Below are 26523 nucleotides of genomic sequence, written 5' to 3' on the forward strand. Positions count from 1 at the left end.
AAGGGCAAACAGAGCTGAATTGATACCTTCTCTCTGATTTTTTAAGTGCTAGCTCATCTGCAGAGAAAACAAGATTTCTGGAAGCCATCTGCCAAACATCACAGTGGAGTGTGGGAGGGAAAGAGCAAGTGAAAGTGAACTACATGAAATATGGGGGGGAAGAGACTAAGGTAAGTACAGAGTGTTGGTTGGAGGTTTTGATGCCCCCGGGTTGCTGTCTTCCAGCTTTTCTGTGCAAAATGGATTAATGTAAGGACTCACTGTCAAAGTAATCTCCTCTAACAACCTAATAAGACATCCTTCTGTCTGATGAGTGTTTGTTTAGTTCTGCTGGGCTTTTTAACTTGAAGCAAACCTGTAATATGCCAAATTGTGGGACAGAGGGGAAGGGTATCTTGGAGGTGGGCCACGATACCATGATCCTGCAGCACTTGAGTGTCCCTAACAGAAGCCATCTAATGCTTGGAAAGAGAAAAGCCAGGAGCCCAAGATGCAGATTGCTTGGGGTAAAGGGCTAGAAAACTGCCTGCAAAGTAATACAAAAGCAAATGTACTAGAATTGATGCAACATTTATACAGGACTATGGGGATGTTGTGAAGTTGAACCAGTGTAGCCCGGCTTACTGCAGAGGAAGCAGGACTTGTGGAAGCTCCTTCCATTGCACTGGATTTCCTCAGCGTGGTACACGGTCTTTTCACAGGCACCACATTTGGCTCCACCCCCCCAGTTTGGCATCCCTGTCTCTGAGAGGTAACCTAGAAAATCAAATTGCAAAGTGAATTATTTTAAACAGAACAGCTTGATTTTTTTTAAAAAGTTATTGTATTTCCCCCCCTCTCCAGTCAATTGCTCTTGCATACTTGCAATGTACTACCCATGGGTGAAGGAGCTACCCTGGTGCTTTAGGGGCATGGACAGTCCAAATCCTCTGTCCTGTGTGACCTTCTCTTGTAAATAAGGCTATTCCTTAGCTTAGTATATTGTGATGGTAAATACGTGAAATGATTGTGAGGTGTATCAGTGAAAAAGTGCTAATACCACTGAAATTTCTTCTGGAGAAGTGGATCTAGGATTTATTTTCCATCAAATAGCCATTTACTTTTAGTCCTGCCCTCCTCTGTACCCCAGTGTAGCCTTTTCCCCTCAGTTTTTGCTTAGTGTGTGTTGATCTGGTTTTTGAGGCAAATTTTAATGGAGGCTAGCAAATACTTTGGAGCTTTACTGGAGTGAAGCAAAAGTCTGGTCAGTATTTGGCATTAAATTTTCTACAGAACAGCTTCCTACCTTGACTCTCTGTTAACAGGTAGACTAGTTATACCTCTCCAAAGCAAGTGCTACTTCATCCAGTACCCCATAAGCTGCCTTGGTCACACATTCTTTGCCAGTATGATATTTTTTTATACAATTCATACCTGGATAATTCCACCTTGAAATTTAACAAGGGCACTTTAAGAGGACACATCAATAGAAACAAGTTGTTTGTTGCTTTTCTGAATTTCTCATGAGAATTCAGAAGGTCCCCAGCTGCAAGGTCCCTGTGCTGCACAGCCATGGCAAGGTAATAATACATAGGTTCCTAAGGTAGGTTTCTTTCTTTCTTTTTCAATTGTTTTGAAATGTAAACATAAGGGAAAAGAAGAGCAGTGGTTGCTGTTGGTTGCTGTTGCAGTGACTGTTGAAGTGACTTGGCCAAGGTCACAGGAGGGCACTGTGAGGGGCAGGAGCCCAGCTCAGGTGGCCTGATGGCTCAGTGCCCTTCCTGATGATTGTGCTATCACACATCAGAAACAAGCCCAGCCCTCAGGCTGCCCTTCTGTTTTCTTGTTTGAGTCATCGTTTCTGGAAAGACTGGGATGTCATCTTGTCACCTGCACATCATATTATCAAGCTCCTGGCACAGACCTTCCTTCTCCTTCTTGGAAAACCAGTCACCTTCTTATTATAGTTATTTTGAAGCCTGCTTGTGCTATTTGTGTTTGATTAAATTCACCATAAGATACTTTCAACTAAGAAAAGGGTTTTGAACACTGAATCAGGTCTGCCACCTGAGAATTTTCTTCTAAGATCAAGTGAGAGATAGAGGGGAGTTTAGAGTGTTGTAAGTCACAGTGGTGATGTCACATAAGCCAGTATTTTCAATTACTTGCATATTAGACTAATATTTCACTATATATTCACACTGGACACTAATGTCCCCTGCTTATCATCACCATAGTGACTTCTGTTCTGTAGTCTTCTGAATTTCAGAATGAAATGAACAATGTCTACATGCCAGCTCTGCAGCCTGAAGGGAATTCTTTCTGACAACTAACACCAAAAATCCTACAATGGTATAAGAATCTGTCCAGCAAAAGGAAAGTGGCATGAGAGTGTGTGCACACACTGAAGCCACAGCACTGGAGACATGGCAATGTGAGCAGGTTTTACAGTCAGTGTTTGATAACAGTGCAGGTACCAGCACATCTAAACCTCTCTGCTTTAGCACAGCAATGATTAGTATCTCTTTAACCCCATGTAATTAAATAGTCACTATTGTGACTGGTGCCTGTAGTAGACAGCACACCTGTCATCCTCATGCAGGGTCCAGTCTCCCCTCCTCTTTGTGAGGCTGATTTGTGCTCAGCTGAACACCCTCCCCAGCTCAGTCAGCCCATCCTTTGCTGTAACACAGCAGCACCATTGTTAATCTCTTCCAGACCCTCTCAGCTCTCTTGGGAGGCTGCTCATGGACTGCTGTGGCAGTTCCAAAACAGTAATGATGCAAAAAGGAAAAGAAAACTCATCTTTCCTCTAATTCTGTTTATCTGGTGTAATGAGTAAGAAGCATAAACCTAATGTAGATGAAATAAGAAACAAAACTAATTGCATGCAAGAAACATATAGTGGATTTGATCCCTCTCACTCAGTGAAGCCTTTACTGAACAGCACTGCTAAATTCTTTTTTCATTTATTTTAAATGTGAGATAAAGGCACAGAGAGAAATCTTTCATGTAAATAGAATCTTATTCCACCATTCTATATTTTCTTCTATTTTTAAAGTACTTTCATGTTGGTGCCATTTTCTCTTATGAAAATAGTTCAAGTGATGCTTCAAGCATTTTAAAAGAAGGAAGAGAGACTGGGCATAACAATCAGTCTTGTGACACTTTCTTGAAAATTAAAATGAGATTTTTGTGTTCCCTTTCAAATCAGGTTGCCAGTGGAATCCCTTCCCAGCTGAGGCAGCACTGGTAGCTGCCAGGGAGGTTTGTACCTCTGGTCTCTGTAAAGCTATTTGTGCTGTGTTAGTTCCCCTCAAAGGCACACCAAGAATCTCTGTCTTTGGCAATGGGATAGTTGTTGGAAAGTAGCTCCAATTACATCATTAGCTGAAGGGGGGAAAATAATCTCTTAAAAAGTCTGATAATGTGTGATAGTGAACCTTGTGCTGTCAGGGGCCATGGTTAGAGCTCTCAGAAGAACCATTGTCCCTGAGGCTAATTATAGTAACATGACTGGGCATGCATACACATTTTCCATGTTTTCTTGGCATCACCTGATGGGAAGCTGTAGGAGGAAGAAGAAGTCACAGTAAAACTACAAGGATGCCAGGGGAAGAACAGCCATGTGTGCCACGATGTCTGTGCTGGCTGGAGTAACAGCTGGGTGAGGTACCAGGGCAGGTCCTGTCCTTGCTTTGACCATCTCTCTGGACACTGAACTGCAGTGCCATCCCTGTGGATGGTGCCTGTGCAAATAAAGTCCACAAGGTACATGGCATTCAGTGTTTTCTACTCGTCTAAATTATAAATGGTGGATAAATCTCCATCTTCACAATGTGCAAATAGAACTCAGTCTCCCACTTGTTATCAGAAAAAAATATACCCAAAATCTTCACTTCACATAATTTCATTAGATGTCAGTATCTAAATCCCCTTGAAATTCCCTGAATTTAGTTGTCTTAATCTGATTAACTTGCAGTGTCTGCTCACCACATGGTGCTTATATTCTGGTGATCTAGTGGGAAGTAGAGTGGACTCATCCTGAATGTAATAAATGTGTTTATTTATTATTAAATAAACTTTTGAGTGTTAGTACTGCAACACGTAGGCACTCACGGTACTGTCAAACTGGAAGAGTGTTCTTGAACTTGCTCTGTTACTATTCAGCAGCTTGTATTGTTCCTCAAAATGCAGTTACTATATGGAGTAGAATTTATACACGAGATAGGCAGCCAGGGATACGTGCCTCCCGTTATTTAGAGCTTATATCACAGCTGTATGGGCCAGACTTGGAGCAAGGGAGCCTTTGAAGTGTTTGTGTGCTCTGCACAGGCATGAAAACATTGTGAACCGTCTTCTTTTGGGCTGTTAGTCATACTGTACAAATCTAGGTGTCACATCACTGTCACAGAGTGTCTTACTCTAATCAAAGTGCTATTGATAAGAATATAACCCCAAAATATATTTAGATCCACTGATCTCAGTGGGTGGTGGACACAGTACTGGCCTGATGCAGTTGTGTAGAGGAGTAAAATGCAGTGCAAGTGCCAGACAGTGCTGCAGGTGAAAAAAGTCTTGAAAGTAGTTTTGGTGCTTCCATTCTAAACACAAGGTTTTCCCTTTTACATGCTCATGTATTTGACAGACTGGAGCTCAGGCCTTATCTGAATGGGCTGCAGAAGTTGTGTACTATGTGGCTGGGAGGATTATCTCTGGTGCCACATATGCTACAGGATGGCTTTGAAGGGGATAAACAGAATGGGAAATATTGGTCTTTGTGAGCACTGGTAGCAGAATTGCTGAATGGGGACTGGTGGGTAGGATATGCCTTCCATCTCTCTCCATTTTAGTCTCAGCTACATGCTTGGTCTAGTCTCAAAGAATACCAATGCCTTACCTAATGAATAAGCAGTAATGGTATCAAATCCAAATATCCCTGTCTACACTGAAATACAAGTATTAAGGCTGCATTTGAAATTCTTTTCCCCACTGAAGTCTGTGGGAGATGCCAATGCAACCAGGACTTCACTCTGGTATCTAATCACAGCTTTGCTGTGACCTGTCCTGTGACCACCAGTGACTCATTTGACATCCTCAGTGCTATGCCCCCACGAGCACTGGGGGGGGAACGATATATCTCTTCCTTTATACAGTAGCAATAAAATGCTGCTCTAGTTTCTCTCTTTCACTGCAACTAACACTCATGGGGAAGTTTTATCTCTCTCTGTTGGTCTGCACAGTTCCTGCCACTGCATCTCGAACAGCCTGAAGGTGTTTCTGTCGAAATCCAATCCCTTGCAGAATGAGTTCTCTCTCAGCAGGACAGATTCACAACAGAGGAAACATTTGTGTTTGAAAGTTGAGCTCTTTTAATGAAGATGTGGTATTGTTTATACTCTTATTTCTTCTGATTCATTCAGTGGACTTTGGATACAGGTAAATTTTAAGTTTATTAGTTAGGTGTCATACCTTGAGCTTCCACCATGATCTCATAACAATTAGCATTTTCCCTTCATTTCTGCAGTAAAGCAACACATAGAAATCAAGGGGTGGGAATTCCGACACTGACACCAGAAAGTAAAAATTGATTTTGCATTGACACTGGTCACCCTAAGTTACACACTCCTTTTGAAACAAAAGATTTTAACTGGCATGATATGAGGCATGTGTTGTGTGTAGCTGATAGTTTCCCATTGCTTTCATCTCTGTTCTTCCAAATTATCTATTATTTTCTAGCATAGGGATGCCACATTTCTTTTGAAACTTCCTTGATGTACAATTTTGCAGAAATTTAAGTTTGCATCTCCAAAAAATATGGTATCCTGACAAGGTACTTCATTCATCCTACAAGTAGGACAAGGTACTTCATTCTGACTTAAAAACCAGTGACACCCCACACTCACATATTTGTAAATATGTGCTTAGAGTTCAGTTTGATCCATGTGGCTGTGGAAAGCTGCATCCTGCTGTACAAATGTCCCATTCCTTTTTTCAGACCTAATCCTGGGCTATCAGCTTTCACTTTTCATTCTATGAGATCCTTCTCTAAATCCTTTTCTGTGCACTAAGTCTTTTAAGTGCCAAGTAAAGCTATTACCTACTTTGAAATAGCACTGTGATGATTAAGACACAGAATTATTTTATCCACATACAAGCCCTATTCTTTGAAAAGCTTTCTACCTAAGGGTAAAATTATTTCAAAGGAAAAACATGTATTTATTTATTTGAATTATTGGGGCTTTTCTGAAGACTTGACCAATCACACTCTCTTGTAATGCTTGAGTGATGATGTGGGAATAATTCTTTCATCCTGCATCCAGTTATCTAGCCATTTTCTTCCAAGTCTGCATAGAAATTTTCTTCCTATTTGATATAAAACCAGCTGGTCACTAATATTAAATATTTTGAAGTTTTGGGGGATGCTGTTTTTGTTTTTTTACTTCTAAAATCCTATTAACTGAGAAGTCATGAAAGCACCCAAATTTATATGCTTTGTACATATGCTTTTTAAAATCGTTTGTGGAAAAATAATTCGGTAGCTTTGAAACACAATTTTTAAGCACTTCTGAAACTTCTGTTATCCAGCCTTTCATAGTCAAAATGAGTGTCTGTAACGAGGATCCCCACAACTCTGTTCTTGCAACACCAGTAGCTACTCCCCAGGCTGAAAAGTCCAGAAGAATCTCTTATGAGGTGGCTACTCCAAACCTAAAATACTGCTCTCAGCTCTGCAGGAATCATGTTTCTGTACTATGCCTGCACATTTTTCTTTGTTAAGCAACCACCTATTAGGAAAAAATTGCCCAAACCCTTGTATCAGACAGTCTTGGCAGAACCCGCTGGGCACAACTTACCAGAGGTGCTTGGAGTGTCTCCTCTTCCCTTCGGTCTCCAAGAGCTGGAACAGGAGGGGCCCTGCCCTCCTTAAATGCAGTGACCACCACTGTCAGCCCTATAAGCTGGGAGGGGAGGGGAATGAGAGTTTCAGGGATCTGAGCAATGCCATTGCTATCACCAAGCTGAAAATAACCTCTGACAAAAGCCTGGCATTTTGTTCCCCCATGTCCACTTGTGAGTAGGTGGACAACAATGCAGCCCCTTGGATTACACCTAAAGGACATTCCTGACTGCAGCCTAACAGATCAGAAATAAAGATTAAAGTTTTATAGTTACTCTCCTGCATTGCTTAAATGTGAATCATGAAATAACAGTCCTTTGAAATGAGGATTTAGTTATTAATGGTCACATTGCCAATATTAAATTGTTAAAAATAATAATAAATCAAAACCTGTTTGCAGCACCCCCTGGAACACAACATTTGTAACCCAAAAAGCATTTAATTCTGTAGTTCACGATTTGATAGATACAACTAGTTTGCCTTCTAGGATACAGGGAATTATGCTTTTCGCTGTAATCTTTCATTTTTTTACTGTTTTTAGGCATTAAGATGGTTTGTTAATATGTATAATATTTAGTCTGTCTGATAACTGCAGTTATATTTGCCATGCCTGATCAGTCCCTTGGAAATGGATGATGCTACAGATGTGTTAGAGAGGTGAGCAATAAAGTATGAAGCACTTAAAATTCACTTTTTACAAGGTTTTATTTTACAGGCTTTAAAGCTTTAGATGCCAATTCTTATTTTCTATTGGGATGCCTGAATTTAGCAACTTTGTTTGGCATCATGGACTTCACTGCGTGTGAAAGGGCCAAGCCCTTTACAGCCCAGGGGTTAAACACCAGAACTCTGAAGCCAAAATTCTCAGGGAATTTCATGGGAGTGTAAGGAAATTAAATACCAAATCCACATCACAGACTTTAGGATTTTAGGGGTCTGTTTGCTCAGGCTGCTGTGCAAACTCTTAGGAGCCTATAAATCCATTTGCTTTTGAGTCAGGCAAGGATTTTATAATGCAGAGACAGATCCTTGGTGTAAAGTTGAAGGACTGTATTTTCCTAAGCAGGAGAGCCAGAGTCCATCCCTTTTTGGTCATTCCCCCTGGGTAGTTAATTGGACTCTTCTGCCTGTGTCAGATAATTCCAAATGCAGAGGGGACAGTGCAGTGTGTGTGGGATTGTGGCAGTTTGAGCCACATTAGAAATCTAAAAATCTAATTAGAAATCTAATTAGAAATCTAATTAGAAATCTAAAAATCCAATTTCCAGGCTTCCCCCCACCCCTTCCCACAATTTATCCTAACACCGGAGAGAAACTTTCAGGCCAGAGGCTTCTCTAGGGGGAAGGGGAAGTATATACATTTATTTACACAAATAAATATACTTACAAACTAAAAGCAACTATATACATATATATTACATTTCTGCCAGTCCTTTCAAGCCCCTCCCTTTAACTTTAGTCCAGGAAGAGCCTTTTCAGGCTGAGAAGTAACCAGTTTCTCCCTCGTGGCCTCCTACACCTAGACACAGCAGACACCAACAGCAAAACAGAGACTGCCAACAGCTTCCCGTGCTGTGTATATATGATTTTGAGCAGAAGCACACAACAGGAGTGGTGACTGGCTCTCCAGGGAACACTGCCCTGGCACCCAAACACCTCTGAGCCCCCCAGCCTCTCAGGGGGGCCAATTTCAAACCATGACAGTGAGGAAGGTTTCTTTTAAGAAGGCAGCGAGGAGGGGTTGAGGCAGGACTGAGTTCACTATTGGAGTGCATGGGAAGCACTGAGAAGCTTCTGAAAAGCTTTGCACCCTTGGTGATTCATGTTGGGATCCCTAACATTTGAGAGTGCTGAACCTTCTGTAACCTTCACTCATGTTTTATATATCGTGTCCTTGGATGGATTTGCACCGTAACCAACTGCAGGGAAATCTGCAGAGAAAGATTTTGCCCCCAAAATATGTCTTTTCCCTTTGAATTTGGCAGAGGATTTAAGGGGGAAAATGCAGTTGAACAACCTTTAGTTTTCCTGGTGTTGGGTGTTGCTTAGTTTCTGTACTACTGTGTGCCCCTGTGAGGAAGTGCGTTGTTTAGAGGGTCTTAATAGCTCCAAGGAGCAGTTGGCATTTCATATAATTCCTGCTCAACTGTGATTAGCAGGACCTGGGATTGGAAGAACAGGCTTGAAACATGCAACTGGAGCTGCACATGCATGAACTGGGTCAAAGATGTAAATCAAAGGCAGGGATTAAGAAGCCCTGCTCAGAGAAGTGGAACTCAGTGAATCAAAAGCAAAGCAAGTCTGAGGAGTAGAGGAACTTTCCAGGAGGACACCAGGTGCTCAGGCCACCTTCAAAGGGAGGTGAGGCAGGTGGAAAAAGGGGCCCTTTGAGCAGCTTTTCAGCTTGCAAAACGAACAATCAAAAGGAAAGGTCCCAGCGAAAAAGCACCTGTAGTCACAGGAGGCAGGGGACGCTGGACAGCATGTCAGAATGTATGCTCGGCTTTTCAGGTACAGCCATTTGTGAGACCCTTTCACCAGCCCTCATTACTGTAGTTTCATCAGTCTGTCAAATGTGGTGTCTGAAAATGAAAGGTTTGGAGTTTGTTTCCTATGAGTAATGCAAGTTTCTAAAACCTTTGCCTTTTTATTTCTAGAATGAAGTCAATAGCAGGTGTAAGGAAGATCAATCAGTTATCCCTTTGGAGAAGAAAAATCTGCTCTCTGCTGCAGTGAGAATTCCTCCATCTTGCAGCTTTTATTCTTTTCTCCCCCTCATTTAGTATTTCCATAGTGATCGTATTCTGTCAGGTCTATTTTGTATTATAATTTTGCATTATTAAAAAGCAGCCCAGATAGTTTTACTGTGTTAGCTGTTTTGACTGGTTTTTTACCTCAGTCCAAGACTGAATCTTAGGCTTTGCTACCATTTCTCCTGTCCCAATTTGGTCTGCCAGGCACATTTGACCTGGAAAAGCAGATACATTGTACTTTGATTTAATCTGTTAGTTATTCCTTGTTATCTGAGTGTGAACTGAGGGAGGAGTCTTCATCTTTCTTCCTTCAGTGTAGAAGAGGTGCTGTATGTATTTAAATTTAAATTAATCATTTAAATTAAATGGTCTAACTTAACTTGTTTGAAATTTTTTTGACATTTGGACACTTTCCATAAAGATACTCAGAATCCCTTACTTCATAACTACGTTTTCCTCTAACTATTGTTGTTAGGAGCTATAATATCTTGTGACAAGAGTTCAGAAGCTACATCAAGTTATTTAAGTCCCTTTCTGATGAAATTCCATTTTCCCCTTCCTTCAGAACACAGAGATGCCCTTATTTGGCAAAAAAAGAATGAAGATTCTTTGCCGGTGAATATAAAATGTATTACTTAACTCAGGTAATCTAATTTGATCAAACAGAAAAAGTCAATGCAGGGTTTTATGTAAGTTTAATCTGAACAAATTGATTTAAAAATACAGTATAAATAATTCTTAACTTATATAAAAATCGATTAAGAAAATTTGGGGAGATTTTTGCTTTTTTTACTAACTTTACAAAAGAGCATTATTAAACATAGAAGCAAAACATTTTAACTATGGCCTTTTTGTTAAGACATAAAATATGTACACACTCACAGTACTTTTTTTTTGGTGCAAAATAGGTACTGACTGATAGACTGTACCTTTCTGTACAAAGACAATTTCAGCTTACTTTGCATAGAAGAAAATCAACACACACACACAAAAAACCCCCCACTAGATACATAACTTTGTTGTTAAAATACTTCAGGTAAGCCTTTTGGAAAAATTCATTAGGTATTAACTCTCACTAAGAGTCAATTTTATTTCTAAAGCATTAATTAAGGCTATTCCAGCATTGAGGTTTTGCCAATACATGTCCAAAATGTATTTTGGACAATGCCAGACGTGTGCAGTGTGTTAGCAGTAATTATGCCCGTTAACACATTCAGCAATTCCATATCCCAAAATTAGTCTTCCAAAACTTCAAGTTTTCGTTGAGGAATATAAAGAGTTCCTTGAGAGATTCTCTCGGTACCATCTGAGTTTGTAGACAGCGAAGATCCAGAATTTGGGCCTCCTGGTGTGCGGAAAAAGCTTTCTGTAACTGCCTGAGGCTCCTGAGGTTCCTTTGGAGCAGAAGGCTGAAGAGAAAAAGTTACTTTCATTTAAGGGGAATAAAGGTGAATTCTAGCTCTAGGTTTCTGCAGGATGTTAGCAAACTCTTTCCCCCCCCAAAATTTAAAAACTTAACAACTTTTTACAAAGAATTTACCTGTATTCCTTGATATAAATATATATAAATAAAGTAAATAAAAGGGTTATTTTTCCAATAAGGGGATTTTTCTAATCCCCTCCTAACTTTTTTTTTAATATAAACAGATATTAGGCAATACAGTATTAAACAAAATATACAGGAAAACTTCCTGGAAGAAAAAAGTATTCTTTAAAGTCCTTTACAATCCTATCCTATTAAAAAAAAAAAAAAAGCTAATATTAAACACAAGAACTTGCGAATATTAGGCAAGTAACAAGAAGATAAAGTAACAAAGGGACAATTTTTTGATAAGCATAATTTCAGATCTATGCAAAATCCTCCCTCTAAAACAGTTGTCTCTTCACATCTTGTCATCTTCCAGGTGGCTCCACTTCCACAACAAATAAGTGACTTATCTTCCTTGCTAACCTCTCAGTTCTATCGTACTTAGGCTGGCCTTCACTGCTAGCTCTTTTTGGGCACTGCTGATTTCTAAAGATCAAAAGAAAATGTTTATTTAAAAACTTTACCTGCCGTAAAGGAATTGCTGCACTGTACTTCCCACTCAACCCACCAAGGCCAAGGTGCAATATATTTGTACTTACCTTCCCTTCTTGCACGTTCATGTTTCCTGAGCTATGGCTGGTGTTTTCTGCTTGGGAAGAGACCGGCACGTGCTGAAGAACAGGATTTGCAGGAACCTGCACACCAGCAGGTAATAGTCCTATGTGTTGCAGCATAAAGTTCAGAGCTGAAGAACTTGGATTTTGGGCAGAGCTGGCATTGTTTGAATTGAGACAGGAGTTGCTCAGTACAGGTGCAGCAGCTATGGAATTTGGTGACAGCATAATGTTCAAGGGTGTTATATGAAAAGCAGGAATGTTAACTGTTTTCAGCTCTGAGGCTGTCATTGGAATGACACCTGAAACAGAAACATCGAGTGTTGAAGGGGATCAAGAACTGAGGCTCAGGACATTGTGCTGTGACTTCATTAACTCAGTAGGAAGAATCTGGCCCGCAATTCCTTAAACCAGACAAGTCTATGCCTGTTTTATTAAACACTCACCAGTAATGGGTGAGCTGTAGGTAGGGTGCTGTAAGGAACACATCCCAGCTTTCTCTTTATTGGAGCAGTCTGCCTTTGTGCCATGGGTGCAGTGAGTAAGAGGAATAAGATAACCAGAGGGAAAAAAAGTCTGACAAAGAAAAAGACGACACACCTTTAGCTCAAACATGTAACAAACAAAACCCAAATATGTTCTCCTAAGCTGCATCTCCCTTGCCCTGTTCTTATTCTCTATCCTCCACATCCCCAGGATCCTGTATTCCATGCTCCTGCTACCTTTTGTCTGAAACGAGACACAACTAACTCAAGGACATGCTCTTAAAAGACCACATACAAGTCAGCTGGCTCCATTTCCAGCTGATATCCTCAGTGATTAACTAAAAATCCGCCTGGGATTAACACAATGCAATTAGACAAGACGAAAGAGAAACCCTGACACTGAATACTTTTTTCTAGAAGAAATTACTGGACTCATTAGTCATCATATCAGCTCATTGTTTTATGAAAAACACAATCCAAGATATATTGGAAGACAAACCTTTTGCATTTACACGTTTTGGTCAACTGCTCTTTATTCAGGTTCTCCTCAGCAGTTAAGTCTGAACTGCAGAATACTGGATTTTACTGATAAGGAGAGAGTTTTGTGGGATTCTGTTTCAAAGCCTGTGCAAACAAAGGACTGGGGAGGTGAGGGATCTCAACATTGCTCTCAGCCTCAGTCTTAGGGTGATCTTCATTCCAATTGAAGCCTGAAAGCCACTTTATGTCCTCTTATTTGTGTGCTAATGCAGAAACAGAAGTTCTACATTCCTACAAAATAGTTTTAAAGCACTCTAAAAAGATTCCATCCAAAGACAATCTATGTAGGTATAGTTTGTTATAGTTTTGTTTCTTTTGCAAAGACTCCAAATGGTGTTTTCCTAGGAATGGCAAGATCTCCTGTGGTGTCTGACAAAGCTTACCTCGGGAGTAGGAATGGCAAATGCTACAGGTATGTCTTGTTTAGTTTTGCTTTTATCCTCATCTTCTGGAATATTTTCCTTTTTACATTGGTCACAGCAACTTGCCATGTTTTGATCCACATTTTGATCTAATGTTTCTGTTTCCTTCTGTTTATCTTCCTGGACATTATCCATTTCATGATTCACTTGTGAATTATTAGAAGGTGGTTTTTCATTTTTAGTGGATTTTCCCTTTAAAAAAGTACACACCAAAAGAAAGGCAGATATTGTAAGGCTTAACATTCTCAATTACAGCCATACAATGATATTTATACATTTTTTAAAATTGGAAAGCAAGCTTTCTCCTTTCTCCTGATCCCAAGTTTGTGCAATAAAAATTTCTGATCACTAAGATAACCAGGTCCAGGTTATCCCTTCTTTCTCCTTCCCAGCTGGTGGATGTTTGACATCACATGTTGTCACAACATGGTGACAACGTACGATGACTGTTTCAGAAGCACAATTTACAGCAGGGTTATAATTTACAGAGGTCCTAAAACTTTCAGCAACCAAGGAGTAGAAAGCAATCCAGCCCCAGTTTCTCAATATGCATCAAATTTGTCTGAACCTCTTATTCTCTTAATGTGCTACTTTATTGTGCTTACAGCAACCCAACAGTGCACAACATTGGGTGGAAATATTTAGAAGGCATTAGGATTTGGGGATGTTCCCTGTCCAGTGACTTTTATGTGTCCACTTTCCCTCCTAACACCTCTAAAGCCAAGAATGGGTGCCAGCAAGTTCATGGAGTACTAGAATGGTTTGGGTTAGAAGGGACCTTCCAACCCCACTCTCGATCTGACCTAATCAGGAAAAATAGGTATAAATAGGTAAAATATAAATAGGTAAAGTCTTGACATGTTTTGGGAGTCGTTTTGACTAACATCTGTACACTTTGACACATGTTCTTAGAGCCAAAACCAAGCCCTCCAACATCAGCAAGTAGAACAAATGAACATCATCTCTTCAAACATAATGTTATTAAAAACACCTACACACACTGGCAGGCTTCTAAATCACTTTGAAAATGAGTAGGTGGCAACATCATTAAGCTCTAAAATGGCATTTTAAAACTAATTTAACTTACCAAAGAAGTACCAAGGCTCTCCTCATCACCTCTATGCCTTTTAATTAAATTATTCTCTTGTAATGCTTGTGATCTTTTAAGGCACCTCTGTGATGAAGCTTCTGATTTAATCTCTGGTCTTTCTTCAGCTGCCAAAGGCTTTGTTGACTCAGCTGTAGCGATCTGATTGTCCCCTTCCTCAGTGGTTATTTTATTTAATACTTTTGAATTATTACTCTTAATTCCAGTTACATTAGCACATGGTAGAGGCTGCAACATGAAACCTGGGCTGTAGGTTGTCACAGTGTGGGCTTGAGAAGGATGCAGATATATTGCATATGACATCCCAGAGTGAGGATGAGGTAGGATTACTGGTGAGACTGAGCTGTGGCTTGCAGGGCAGACCCCCAGGGGCTGGCTGGGAGTTGGCTGCTGAGGGGGTTCAGGCTTGGGGACTGCCTCAGGTGAGGACAGGACACATTTCATTTGCATCTCCTCTGCTGTCCTTAAGCAAAACAAACAAAAAAAAAGCCCAAACATTTTAATTCCTTCAGGCAGAAATGAATGCCCTGACAAATTATTTTCTGTAGTACAAAGACTTAACGTGAACTTGTACTTCTCAATCCACTGAACAGAAAGTAAGTGAATGAATAGCCTGCAGTACCAATGGTTAGCTGTTTTTGCAGACTATTGCCCCACTCAAACTGAGCATAACTTTAGCTTAATGGCCAGTGCCATCCTAAAGCTTCTCACCTTAACACTTGGGCAAACTTACTTGGATTGTCCTTCCAGCTGCGGTTTAGCGATTGCTGGAAGCTGAGTTATTGTACTTGGGAAAACTGGTAAATTTTGATAAGTACCTGGTGGGAAGAGGAAAACCAAATCAAAACTGTTAGTACATCAAATGTAGAAGTTAAAATTTAACTTTAATTTGAGGAGACTTCTTTATTTAATGTAGCAAACACATTCAACAGCAAAGCACTAAGACCTATTATCCTCAAACTGCAGACCAGACTTGACTTGATCAATTGGATGAATTTTAAAGCCCCCAGAGAGGATCCTTAACAAGAACATGAACATTGATAGGTAATTTTCTGCCAATTTTCTGGAATATAGAAGAACTGTTTAGAGAGGATAGCCCAAAGCAGAGTTTCCACAACAAAGCAAGCCCACATATTTAATGCAAGACTGGATCTGACTTAAAAACAAACTTACAAAAAGATACGTACTTGTACTCATTTTAACTGGGCTGGTTGGAGCAGACTGGATCTTTCTTCTGTCATTTTCTATACTCTTAACTAACTTTATTAGAGATGAATGCCGAGTGAAGTTTTGCTTTCCTTTTGAAGGAAAAAGGTTTTTTGAGCAGTGCTCTTTGGAAGGGACAGATTCTGAAACAGGTGGGGAACAGGTTATAGAAGTTGCTTCAAGTTTTGTATCTAAAATGCAGGAAAAAAGGAGAAAAAATATATATAATATGCAGATTCAGTAATTAAAAGCAATTATTTGAGCCTGGCTTATAATTCCTGAAGTACTAGCAGCAGCAAACATGGAATTCAAGAGTCTCAGTATGAGAACATCTACTTTGTGGAAATAGATACTGGTGTGCTGTGCTGTTAAGGACTAAGGACAGAGATGTGACTAGTAAAAGACTTTCTGCTTAGTTATTCTGTCTTTTGATCTAGAAATTCTAATAGAGAAAAAAAAGAAAAAATCAAAAATCATCAGCAGAACAAAAGGAAATTACACATACACCTACCCTGAATGTTTGGCAAGACCTCAGGTCCTGTCCACTTGAATGCTGGTTTTCTACCTCTCTCCTCTGTAACATGAACTTTCTTGATAAGCTTAAGGCTGCTGAGAACATTTGCTATGTCATAAAGTCTCCTAATTTTGGCTGAAATGAAGTAAAAATAAATAGATGTAAAGTAAGGCAATTCCAATTAACAGGTTAGTATATATGAGATGAAAAAGGGTGGCTAAAAGGAAAAAGCTTTATAATTTTTTTTGTGAAAACAATTTTGTGGAACAGGTATTTATACAATGAAATAACATATTGTGATACAAAGTTTACATGTAAAATAGAATGACCTAGATATAGATCTGGAAAAGAAAATGCTGCAAAGTTTATTATGCTAAATACAGGAAAAAAAAAACATTTTCCTGTGCAATGATCAAATCTATACAAATTCTGCAGTAAAAATAAGTAGATTAAAAGGGAGGTACACACATGCAATGGCAAATGTGGGAACTGGAGGGCAGAAAGACTAAAATCCAACAGGATAATCATCCTGCATGTTCTTCACTGTCTCTAGGTTAAGCTATTAGGGAAAAGTTTTAGGCTGAAGTCAAATTACAAGGGATTTCTAGAAAGTAAAGTGAATGGGCTTAGGCCTAAGCTTCTGCTACTGAAAATTTAAAAGTCTAGCAAGTTATGGAACTTGGGACTGTGCTTTGTAACCAAGAACATGGTAAAATATGTGATACCTGAAATACAGGCACATGGCTGGAATGGCCTGAAAATGCTTTTATTGTGAGACAGGCTTTATGGAGGAAGACTGAAAACAAACAAAAAACCCCACTGACTAACCATCCATCCTCTCTGTGTTGCCAGGAGGGAGTGAAAAAGAAATTATGAACTCAAATCAGTGAGGATCACTTTTTACATAGATACAATTCCAGCAAAAAAAAAATAATCAAGGAAGGGTCTAATTTTTAATGAAATCCACAATTAATTCTTGATCCTTCAAAAGCAGGCACATTTTTAATTATTTTAATTATTATACATGTACAGACCTAGACCTAGAAGTACCTTTCCATTTGAATGGAGAGGAAGTGTGTAGGGAACTGAGAGCAGGATAAAAGAATGAAGAAATAACTGGCAGTTAGAGCTTTTGGTTTCACTTCCTCTGACATTTAAGCTACTAGCAGGACTTTTACAGAATCTCTTTATATTTCCACCAAGTTAGTTATATGACCAGAACATAGATTTGAATAATTGTAGGGCATCTTTGGTGAAATGATGCTGAAAACCTTCTGACAGGTCTCTTGAGGAAAGAAATTGTTACCAATGAGGAGCCTTGTGGTATTACTTCAGGAGAGAAAATTTAATGGACTTTTCCTCTTGTGGGCATTAGGTATCAGTGACTATACAAGTGGGTCCCTCTTATAAACAGCACAAGGTGTTTAGTGAGTTTTTGGAGGCTCAAATATATTTGTGGTAGGAAAAATATGACAGTATTTTACGTTATATGAACTAATACTGGAATCATTCACTTAGTTTAAGCTTTATATTTACTTACTTTTAAACTTGCTTTTATCTAAGTCTTCTAACTGGTCTTCTCCAATCAAGATTTTAGCAGCAACTTCAAGGCTCACTATTTGAGGTGTTGAAACAAGAAACAGCATCACAAATTTCTGACTCATCACTCGTAAAGATTTGTATTTCCTGCCATTTACTGATGCTGCAGCAGACAGGAGAAAAGATTAAAGTATTAAGTGACACACCAGCTACAAACATTTCTAAAACACTGAAAAAATTTGTCAGTAATAATAATTACAAGAACAAACAACACAGTGACTAGACAGGGCCAATGTGAACTCCAGAATCATGACAAGAGCCAGATAACTGGGTGCATACCAAGTCTAACTAAGCAGAAGAGAGTGTGATGTACCCCCCATATACATTTCCTATTGTCTGACAACTTGTACTCTTAAAGACGCTCGACCCTTAATTAAAATTTCTTCCATGACTCAAACCTAAATTAAAAAAAATTAATTTATGCTTTTTGTTTCTATAACATTCCATAGTAACTTCTGGCTTTATAACAATTCAATGGTAATTGTTTGTATTTTGGTATATTTGATACATTTGGTGTATTTTGGGATTGTATGTTGGTATATTTGATAGTTTCACCTGATGCTCCCTTGTTCTTGCCCTGTAAAAACAAACTACATGTGCAAGAATTGAATGAATAAGACAAGTGAAAGAGTGCAGAGCACTTTTTCTCCCCACAAACAGCTGTGGTGCCTTTGGGGCAGTACCATCTCCGAAAAAAAAGGCCAACAAATGTTTTTTCAAAGTTCATGGATATTTATCCTTACAAACACATATTATTCTTGGCACTATAGAGAATTATTACCAGCACGAAATTCCACTCCTGGGAGCTCAACAAAAGACATTTCTGACTGTTCACTTGAGCCAAGAGAACTTGCCGTTTCTTCATTCCTTTCACCGTCAGGATCAAATTCATGCTCGTACTCTCTTTTCTTGATCATCTGAATTTGCTGTATGTATTTGTTCTCTTCTCCAACTTTTTTCAGAGCCTGCAGGGTCTGGGGGAGGTTATGTCTCCCGTGCCAAACATATCTGTTTCTGGCCAGGCGGCTCACCATGTGCAGGCTCTCCAGCACATTCACAATATCGTAGATGCGCCTGCGTTCAACATCTGGGAAAGGAAGAGATGAACATGACACCTCTACTACACGAAATATGTTTATCACACATTTACCTGCAACAGGTCCCTATCCTTCCTTCTCTCTTAATACACTTCTAAACCATTTTTGCCAATTCCTTGTTAGAAAAGTTTCTGGAAATAGCCCTCATAGATCTTGCCAGCAAGGAAAATAATTCTTGCTTCAGATATGGAAAGACTTGCTGCTCCACAGTCGTACTTGGCTTACAGCATTCCTTAAGAAATAAAACTTACTGTTGCCAGAAGAGCCATTAGATGGGTTTGAATCCAGCTTTAAAAAAAACCAGAGCATTTTTAATTATTCATTGTATTGATTTTAGATTGTCCCCTTAAATAACCTTGGAAACTAACACACTGTCCTTTTCTCTTTTTTCTGTTAAATTCTTGGTTTTGAGTAGGCATTTTCTAAAAGAGATGTTCTTTTGTACAAAGTACAAAAAAATACAAATCAGAGTGCTTTAAAATTTTTATAACTATTACCAGTTTGTAATCTGTAGAATACTGTAACTGCATAGCTTTTTAGCTTACAAAAGCTTCAGCTTGATGTTGGCAACTTAGAGTCTCTGAAAATCATTGATAATTTAACTTTCTCATTTTATATCACTGTTTTTATATTGCATCATCAAAGGCAGAAAATAGTTTCTTGCTTTGATGTCATGGTTGGACAGGAAGTTGTGGATTCAGTTTGAGAAATGCAAATTCCTGCTGCCAAATCCCAACCACTAATCTTAGCCATCATCTCTAGATCCAAAAAATTGCAACTGATTACTCATGGTATCAGCAATAATGTAGATGTTTAATATGAAACAGAATTCAGAGTTTCTCAGTTCGGTTCATTGAAGAAACTTTAGCATTTTAAAAAGATTGTTCTAAGAATGAGGAGTTTAAAACTGGATTTAAATAAGTTTGAGAGAATACAGTAAGCATTCAACATTTTATGGAGCAAAAACGAACTAACACAAACGGCAAGTTACTGGCACACTTGCACGAAGAAATCTTTAGCAGCATGTACAGCAACTTACGGAGCTCTTCAGTGACTTCGTCCAGGCAGATGTAACTTTTCTGTGCCGCGCTGGGGTAATCGGGGTATCGAGCTAAGAATTTATGACACAGCAACCCCAGGCTTTTCTCTTTGCGACTTGGCTGAGATTTTTCATATTCATCTCCCAATAAGTGCTCCTACATGGGAATGAGAAAAAGAGAATTTGAGATTTTTGACAATATGTAAACACAGATATTTAACAGCTTCATTGTTAGCACTGTTAAAGGCCCAGTGTTCTCCCTTTGTCCTCAGCTGTGAAATTAAACCAGAACATTACCTGTTGTATGTAACTAGTCAATATCCTTACTTATATTTGGTAAATGCTCCAAAATCAAAACTTAAAAAAAGTTTTGTTACATCAATGTACAACTTTTTAAACTGAATAAACAGCCTTCAGCTAACTTGAAAAAAAAAATACCTGCAAACAGTGTTTCACCTGTAGAACCTCAGTTGAACTGTTTGACAGTTGCTTTTTCTGTTCTCTGCTCCTAATCTCAGGACTGGCCGCACTAATCAGCATTTTCAAGTTGGAAGTAGGTGTCCATGGCTCTGCTGGAGAGGTTTCCTTAGGTTTTGGGGGTGTGGTTAGTGGCTGACAGTCAGGCTGTCTCTCTGTCAGTACCACCTGTGAGGTAGCTGCTTGTTTCAAAGGGGTTTTCAGTACATTTCTGTGTGGCTCAGAAGGCTCATTTTCCTGTACACCAAAAAAGAGAACAACGGTGAGATTAAAAACCAACAATCCATTGATCAATAGTAGCCAAAGGGGGCACAGAGACCATTGCATTTTTTGTGCAATGGTTCCAATCCTGCTCTGAACCAACAAGCCCTGTCCCTGAAAACCATTTCTGTGCCTGGAGCTTAAGGCTCGGGGCCTGTGGCATTTATTCCTTAGGTAATTTTCCTTTTCTTTCCCTCTGGGGCAAATACAGTCAGAACGAATGTTAATGCATAGCAGAGCTATGAAAGAACTGCTGAAACACATTTTCAGTGGGTGTGATGTTCCTTATAAATTCTTGTTGGGCTGAACAGACATCAGCGTATGTGTCAGGGAATTCATCCTTTATTATAAAGCCGCCTTAACTCCGGCAGCCAGCCCACTATAGAGCCACAGAAGTGTTGGCTAACAAGCCCTTAACTTTTACAAAGAACTTTAACAACGAACTTTAACAAGCTCCAAAATCGGTGCGGAGTAAGGGGTGGAATATGATTGCGGCGCTTGCCTAGAGAAAACAAGAGAGGAGGGAATAAAGGCGGAGAAGAGGGAGAGAGTGAAGGATCTGTGGGACCAGGAACCGATCCACTTCCTCGTGTGGTTTCCCTGCTGGAACCCCTTTGCTTTTGGCGCCGTACATTCGCGCATGCGCGGTCCGCGCTCTGGAGCCCTCAAGGACTGGCTCAGGGGGCTCTGGAGTTCCCGGGGCTCTTTGGAGCTCCTAGAGCCCACCTCAGGGAGGTTCCCGGGGTTCCCGGCGGGCTCGCAAGCCCGGACCCGCACGGGAAGCGGGCTCAGCCCAGCGCTGCCCCACTTCCGCGGGACCTTCTTCCAGCGGCAACTTCCCTGTCACAGCACCGCTGAACGCTGAAGACGGACGTGACCTGCTTATCGTACCTGCTCCTCCACACAGCTCTCATCAAGGAAAAAAAGAAAAGGAGAGGGGAACCGGGAAGAAATGGTGCTCCTTAGGGACTCGGTGGATAAAGGTCGTCAGAGGTGAAGTTTTAGGAACTTTCGTTACGGACAAGGATTAAAGCGAAGGTAACACGCGCCCGGTTTCTGCCGTCCCGCGGTTTCTACGCGCGATCGCTCGGGCTGAGGCGGCTTCGCCCCCCGAGGGTCCGAGCACGGACACCGGGGCTGTCACCGCCGCCGGGGAAGGCGTCCGGGACTTGGGAATTACCTTGTCGCCGGTGCCCATCTCCCCGCCCGCCGGCCGCATCCTCCCGCCGCCTCAGCAGGCGACACCCGCCGGTCCTGCCGCGCCGCTCCGCATCGCAGGTCCTGCCGGCTCTGCAGGGAGGCGTTGCATGGCGGGGGAGGCGGTGCCGGGTCGGCTCCCGCTGCCCCCGGGCTCGTCCCGTCGCCTTCCGCCCCAGCCCGCGCGCGCCCGCCGCCCAACGGCTCGGCCCCGCCCCGCCCCGCCCGGCCCGGCCCGGCCCAGCGCCGCCCATGGGCCCCGCCCGGGAGCCCGTTCGAACACCCGGAAGGTGCCGCTCACGCCGCCCTGTGCTCCCGCCGCGCACCCCACGGGCCGGCAGCGCCGACGGCCCACGGGAGCGGCGCTGCCGCTGCCGCCGCCCGCGCCGCGGGGCCGCTCCCGGAGCCCGGTTTGAATTCACCGCGCGGAGCCGCCGCGGGCGGGTGGGGCGGGTGGGGCAGCCAATCAGCGCGCGGCGCTGCGCCCCAAGCGGCCAATGGGAGCGCGGCGCCGCCGTGGCCGCTCCCTCCCTCCCTTCTCCTCCTCCTCCTCCCGCCTCCCGCCGCTGGGCGAGCGCCGGCGGGGCTCGGGCTGGGGCTTTGGCGGGTTCCCTGTCTCCCGCCCGCCCCAACGGCCGGCAGGGTCGCGGGGCCCAGCGGGCGGGCCCGGGCGTGAGGGGCGCCAGGCGGTTTAGCGGAGCCCATTTACCCGCCGCCGCCTCGCCCGGTCCCCGTCCGTCAGGGGCCGCGCGCCCCGCGCGGGCTCCGCGCGCGCCCCTCGCGCCTCCCCCGCCGGCCGCGCGCCCCCTCACGGGGTGCCGCCCGCGGGGCCCCCGCGGTTGCCGCGCCCCTCGAAACACGCCGTGGTTTAACACGCCGCGTTTGAAACACTCCGCACGCCGTGTTCGAAACACCCCGCACACTGTGTTCGAAACACCATACATTGATGGTGGCCGCGCCCCTGTCCGGAGGCTCCCGGCTGGGCCCCCCCGACGGCCGCGCCCCTGCACTCCTCGCTCAGCAAGAAGGGGGGACAAAAATGTGAATAGCTGAGCGATTGCGGGGCTCGCGGTGGGTGGGAGCGCTTGCGATAGCCTCTGGGCAAGAGGCATTAGTGTGCCCAGGATGAAGGTCCGCAGCCGTCTGGTGCCGCCTGTCACAGAATCATTTAGGTTGGAAAAGACCTCTGAGATCACCGAGTCCAACCTGTGACCCAACAGCACCGTGTCAACCAGACCGTGGCACTGGGTGTCACGTCCAGTCCCTCCTTTAACAACTGCAGGAACTGTGACTCCACCACCTCCCTGGGCAGCCCGTTCCAATATACCTAATCACCCTTTCTGTAAATAAATTCCTCCTACTGTCCAACCTAAACCTCCCCTGGCACAGATTAAGACTATGTCCTCTCGTCCTCCTCTCACCTGTTGCCTGGAAGACCCCGACCCCCACCTGGCTCCGACCTCCTTTCAGGGACTTGTAGGCAGTGATAAGGTCCCCTTTGTCCTTATCACAGGGGTTACAACACCCCTGCTCTGCAGGCAGGCGTTTAGGATGCAAACCCGCCTCGCCTTGGGTGTTCTTTTTACCAGAGCTGGGATTGCATAAAGGCAAACCTTTAAATGCAACTGTGTAATTTTCTGAAAGGAAAATCTGAAAGCTTGTAAACTCAGGAAAAAAAAAAAGACCCTGAGTGACCTTCACTCCTTGGCATCACCAGCCATGTAGCAGCCAAGTTTTATTCTCTGGCAGGGCATACATGCCCCACCTTAAAAAGGGAGGAGTAGGATTTGAGTGGTCATTTGCTCTTTTCCCTTGTTTGTGCTTTGATCCAATTGCACTGATTGTGCACTGGCTTCTTTATGTAAAGGACACCCTAGAAGGTGTGATTGTTGTGTCCTGGTAACCCAGAGCTGCTGTGTGACTTACAAGAATTACAATTATGCATACTAATTACAATTATACATACTAATTACAATTATAAATACCAAGTACAATTACAAATGCTAAAAAAATAATGTGTTATCTTTCCTTTTTTTTTTTCCCCAGGGATGACCACATGCAACGTGCATGGAATTTGAGTTACTTAAATGAGGAGAAAATGCATTCAACATGTTTCAAAAATCAAACTGGAAAAAATAATCAGGCTTTTACATTCAAGTATCACCTGATTACTTATTTCATTTATGCTGAGCTTTGAAAATTACCTCTATCCCCTAATCAAGAAGCCATTATCTCTGTTCAAACACCACAGTATCTCTTGTGACCTTTGTTCAGGGGAGATATTTCCTGGTCTCAAATTTAGCCTTAAAAGCTGGTCATTTTGAGAGTATCAGACATTTTAAAGCAGAGATTAAAAGAATTGCTACCATTATTACCATTATTGAAATAATTTTTCTTTTAGTAACTTGTGTGCCTCTTTTGTGATCCTCCTTAGCATGATACTGCCTTTGCCTTTTTGAGATTAGGGAATTATGTGGAGCTGTCAAGGGTGTGCTCTGTTGCAGCCATCAATTTAAAGTATTTGTAGTATTTGTATTTGTGTTTTCCTTTGCTCTTGCTCGAGTTGCTCTCTGCAGCCCTGGGCATAAGAAACAATGATTCCATTCTCTGCTAAGGTACCTTCTAGAGAAAAAAGCACAAGGATTAAAAATCGTATGACCCTGACATGGCAAGCAAAGGCACCTGTAGCAAGTTAATAGCAGGTCTTTTAATGTCTAACCTTGAAGGCTCTTGTGTGATCATCCTTGTCTGGGATGTTTGCTGGTTTCAAGTATTGTGCTGAATCAAGACACCACCTGATGCCAGAAATCAGTGTTGGAGAGTGATAGGTAATTTTATCTCTGCTGGTTCAGCTAAAGAGTTACTTGAAGCATCATCAAGTGGATTAAAGAGAATGTGTGACATATCCTAGTGATTTGGTCAAATCAAAGGAACGATGAGGTGGTAAATAAGTGTAGAATATGTAAAATTAAGTGCTTCCAGTGCCTGCATTCTAGTTAAGCATCCCTCCTTCTCTGCCCATAGACATTTTCCTCTTCCAGTCACAGCATTAGTGATGAACTGTTCTAAAGAAAGCACTAATCTGGTTTGCTTTGCATGCTCTACTCTGAGTTTTATTTCTAGTATGAACACGTTGTCAGTAATGGATTGGTTTTAGTGAGATCACAAGGCAGTAAAGTTCAGCATCTTGTGCTCATTTGCTTCATGGATGTGATGCTGTACTTCTGTCAAGAGGAATTGTAATTAATGGCTCACATAAAGCCAAAATACATAGAGAATTTTACTGAAATCATTCTTATTAGGTAATTCCATGTATAAGATCACTTACAGAGTACCCAGGGAGGTGGTGGAATCTCCATCCTTAGAGATATTCAAAAGCTGTCCAGATGGTCCTGAGCAAGGGGCTTTAGGTGGCCCTGCTCAAGCAGAGGGTTGGACAAGGTGCCCTCCAGAGGTTCCTTCTGACCTCGGCCAGTCTGGGATCTCTGAGATATACAGTCATTGTATTTCTGAGCATAATCTGTTGTAAAGTTAAAAAAACCCCAAAAATCACTGCTGGTAGGTGTATTGAAAACTTTCTGTGGTTTGTACAGCCTTCTGAAAACTGAACTTGCTGTAACTTCATGCCCTGCTGTCTGAGTGTTCAGACTATTTTAGGCTGCTTTCCTCAAGGAACTAGTTTGTAACTACTCTCTCTAGGACTGGAATTGTGAATTTGTACTCCATGGCTGCCAGCAGGAGCTTTGCAGGGAAGTGCCTCGAGTTCAGCATCCAGTTCCATTATTGAAACACTGCTTGTGGCAATCGTGGTCAGTGCTGCTGTTTATTGCATGGGGTCACTTTCAATTCTCATGTTTTCTTGTAACGTTTCTTTTATTCAAGTCAATTTTAAAGGCAATAGACACCCTTCTTTTACTATACCTTAATTCTAATGTCTGATGGGTATCTAGGAGAAACTGCAGAATTCAGCAGGTATGTACTTCTAGTCAACAAGTTCATGACATAAGCAGACCCCAAAATACTTCAGAAATCTCTCCGTAGATTGCGTTAAATATTCAATATATTTTAAGTATAGATAATGAAATTATTGTATTAAATAAAAATGAAAAGGAGGCAGAGTAGTTTCAGAAATAGAAGGTAGTAATCAGAAACCACAGTTTTTCCCTTATTCAGATGCTTCTGTAATGTTAATCTCTCCAGTCAGTTCAAAATTCTGCAGTAATTTGGTTTATAATTATCCTTTTTTGTCCTCGTCTTCATTCTGGGTTATGCTGCAACAAAAATCTACCTTAATTTCAGAGCTATGAGTAAACTTTTGCAGAGTGTGAAGATAACTTCAGGCTCTGCCTCTTGCAGAAGTGGTATAAGCACTCAAGTTCACTAGAGGTCACACTTCATTTACTCCTCTGTAAGACAGTCTGCTGCTCCTCCTGGAGATGTGCTTGCGGGCTGTGTTCACGTCATATTATTTACCCAGCAAAATGACACGAGTAATTTTGTGCAGGGTCATCATCACCATGGCCGGGCTTTGTGAACGAGGATTTAGGAAGGCTCTGTCCACGTTTGTTACAGGCACGCTGGTGGCTTATGAGGCCAATACGAGACAGACATGTCTGATTGCAAAAGGCACAGCAGAAAGACTCCTTAGGTGGTGTGTTCAGCAGGGCACGATTCTTTCTGCATTGTCTTTTCTCCTCGAGAGTGATCCTGCTGCGTTCTCAAAGGCATCAGCAGCGTTAGAGATGGTGTGTCTGCAGGCCTCCCGATTGGAGGCCAGAGCAGACCAGTTATGGTGGTCCATAT

At 41.9% G+C, this 26523-nt stretch overlaps 3 protein-coding genes across 5 annotated transcripts in view; 1 reads left to right on the top strand and 2 right to left on the bottom strand.

Moving 5' to 3' along the window:
• Window positions 1-2406, top strand: part of ZDHHC13 (zinc finger DHHC-type palmitoyltransferase 13) — a 26879-nt gene extending 24473 nt beyond the window's left edge. The window contains exons 21-22 of the transcript XR_007902715.1: window positions 47-170; window positions 2249-2406. The gene's annotated coding sequence lies outside the window, so the exon portion shown is untranslated. The remainder of the gene's footprint in view (window positions 1-46; window positions 171-2248) is intronic.
• Window positions 1-7103, bottom strand: part of CSRP3 (cysteine and glycine rich protein 3) — a 14606-nt gene extending 7503 nt beyond the window's left edge. The window contains 3 exon segments of the mRNA XM_051777252.1: window positions 625-756; window positions 6837-6860; window positions 6863-7103. Of these exon segments, the coding sequence (XP_051633212.1) occupies window positions 625-756; window positions 6837-6860; window positions 6863-7103 (397 nt within the window).
• Window positions 7104-10351: 3248 nt separating this feature from the next.
• E2F8 (E2F transcription factor 8) lies at window positions 10352-21894 on the bottom strand. Of its 3 annotated transcripts, none has more exons than XM_051777249.1 (13): window positions 21704-21894; window positions 20242-20499; window positions 19786-19942; window positions 18431-18736; window positions 17591-17752; window positions 16048-16185; window positions 15518-15727; window positions 15064-15148; window positions 14310-14793; window positions 13184-13414; window positions 12222-12351; window positions 11761-12077; window positions 10352-11042 (listed from the first exon to the last, which is right to left on the bottom strand). In XM_051777249.1, the coding sequence occupies exons 1-13, from the start codon at window positions 21740-21742 to the stop codon at window positions 10869-10871; spliced, it is 2691 nt and encodes an 896-aa protein (XP_051633209.1). In that variant the 5' UTR covers window positions 21743-21894; the 3' UTR covers window positions 10352-10868. The 3 variants fall into 3 exon arrangements, with proteins under 3 accessions (XP_051633209.1, XP_051633210.1, XP_051633208.1); XM_051777250.1 differs by having other exon boundaries at window positions 10353-11042; window positions 15518-15679; window positions 20224-20499; XM_051777248.1 differs by having other exon boundaries at window positions 10353-11042; window positions 20224-20499.
• Between the last annotated feature and the right edge of the window lie 4629 nt (window positions 21895-26523).

The sequence above is a fragment of the Manacus candei genome, unplaced genomic scaffold, assembly GCF_025592945.1.
Source record: "Manacus candei isolate 608988 ecotype Guabito, Panama unplaced genomic scaffold, ASM2559294v1 h1tg000009l, whole genome shotgun sequence".
NCBI lineage: Eukaryota > Metazoa > Chordata > Aves > Passeriformes > Pipridae > Manacus > Manacus candei.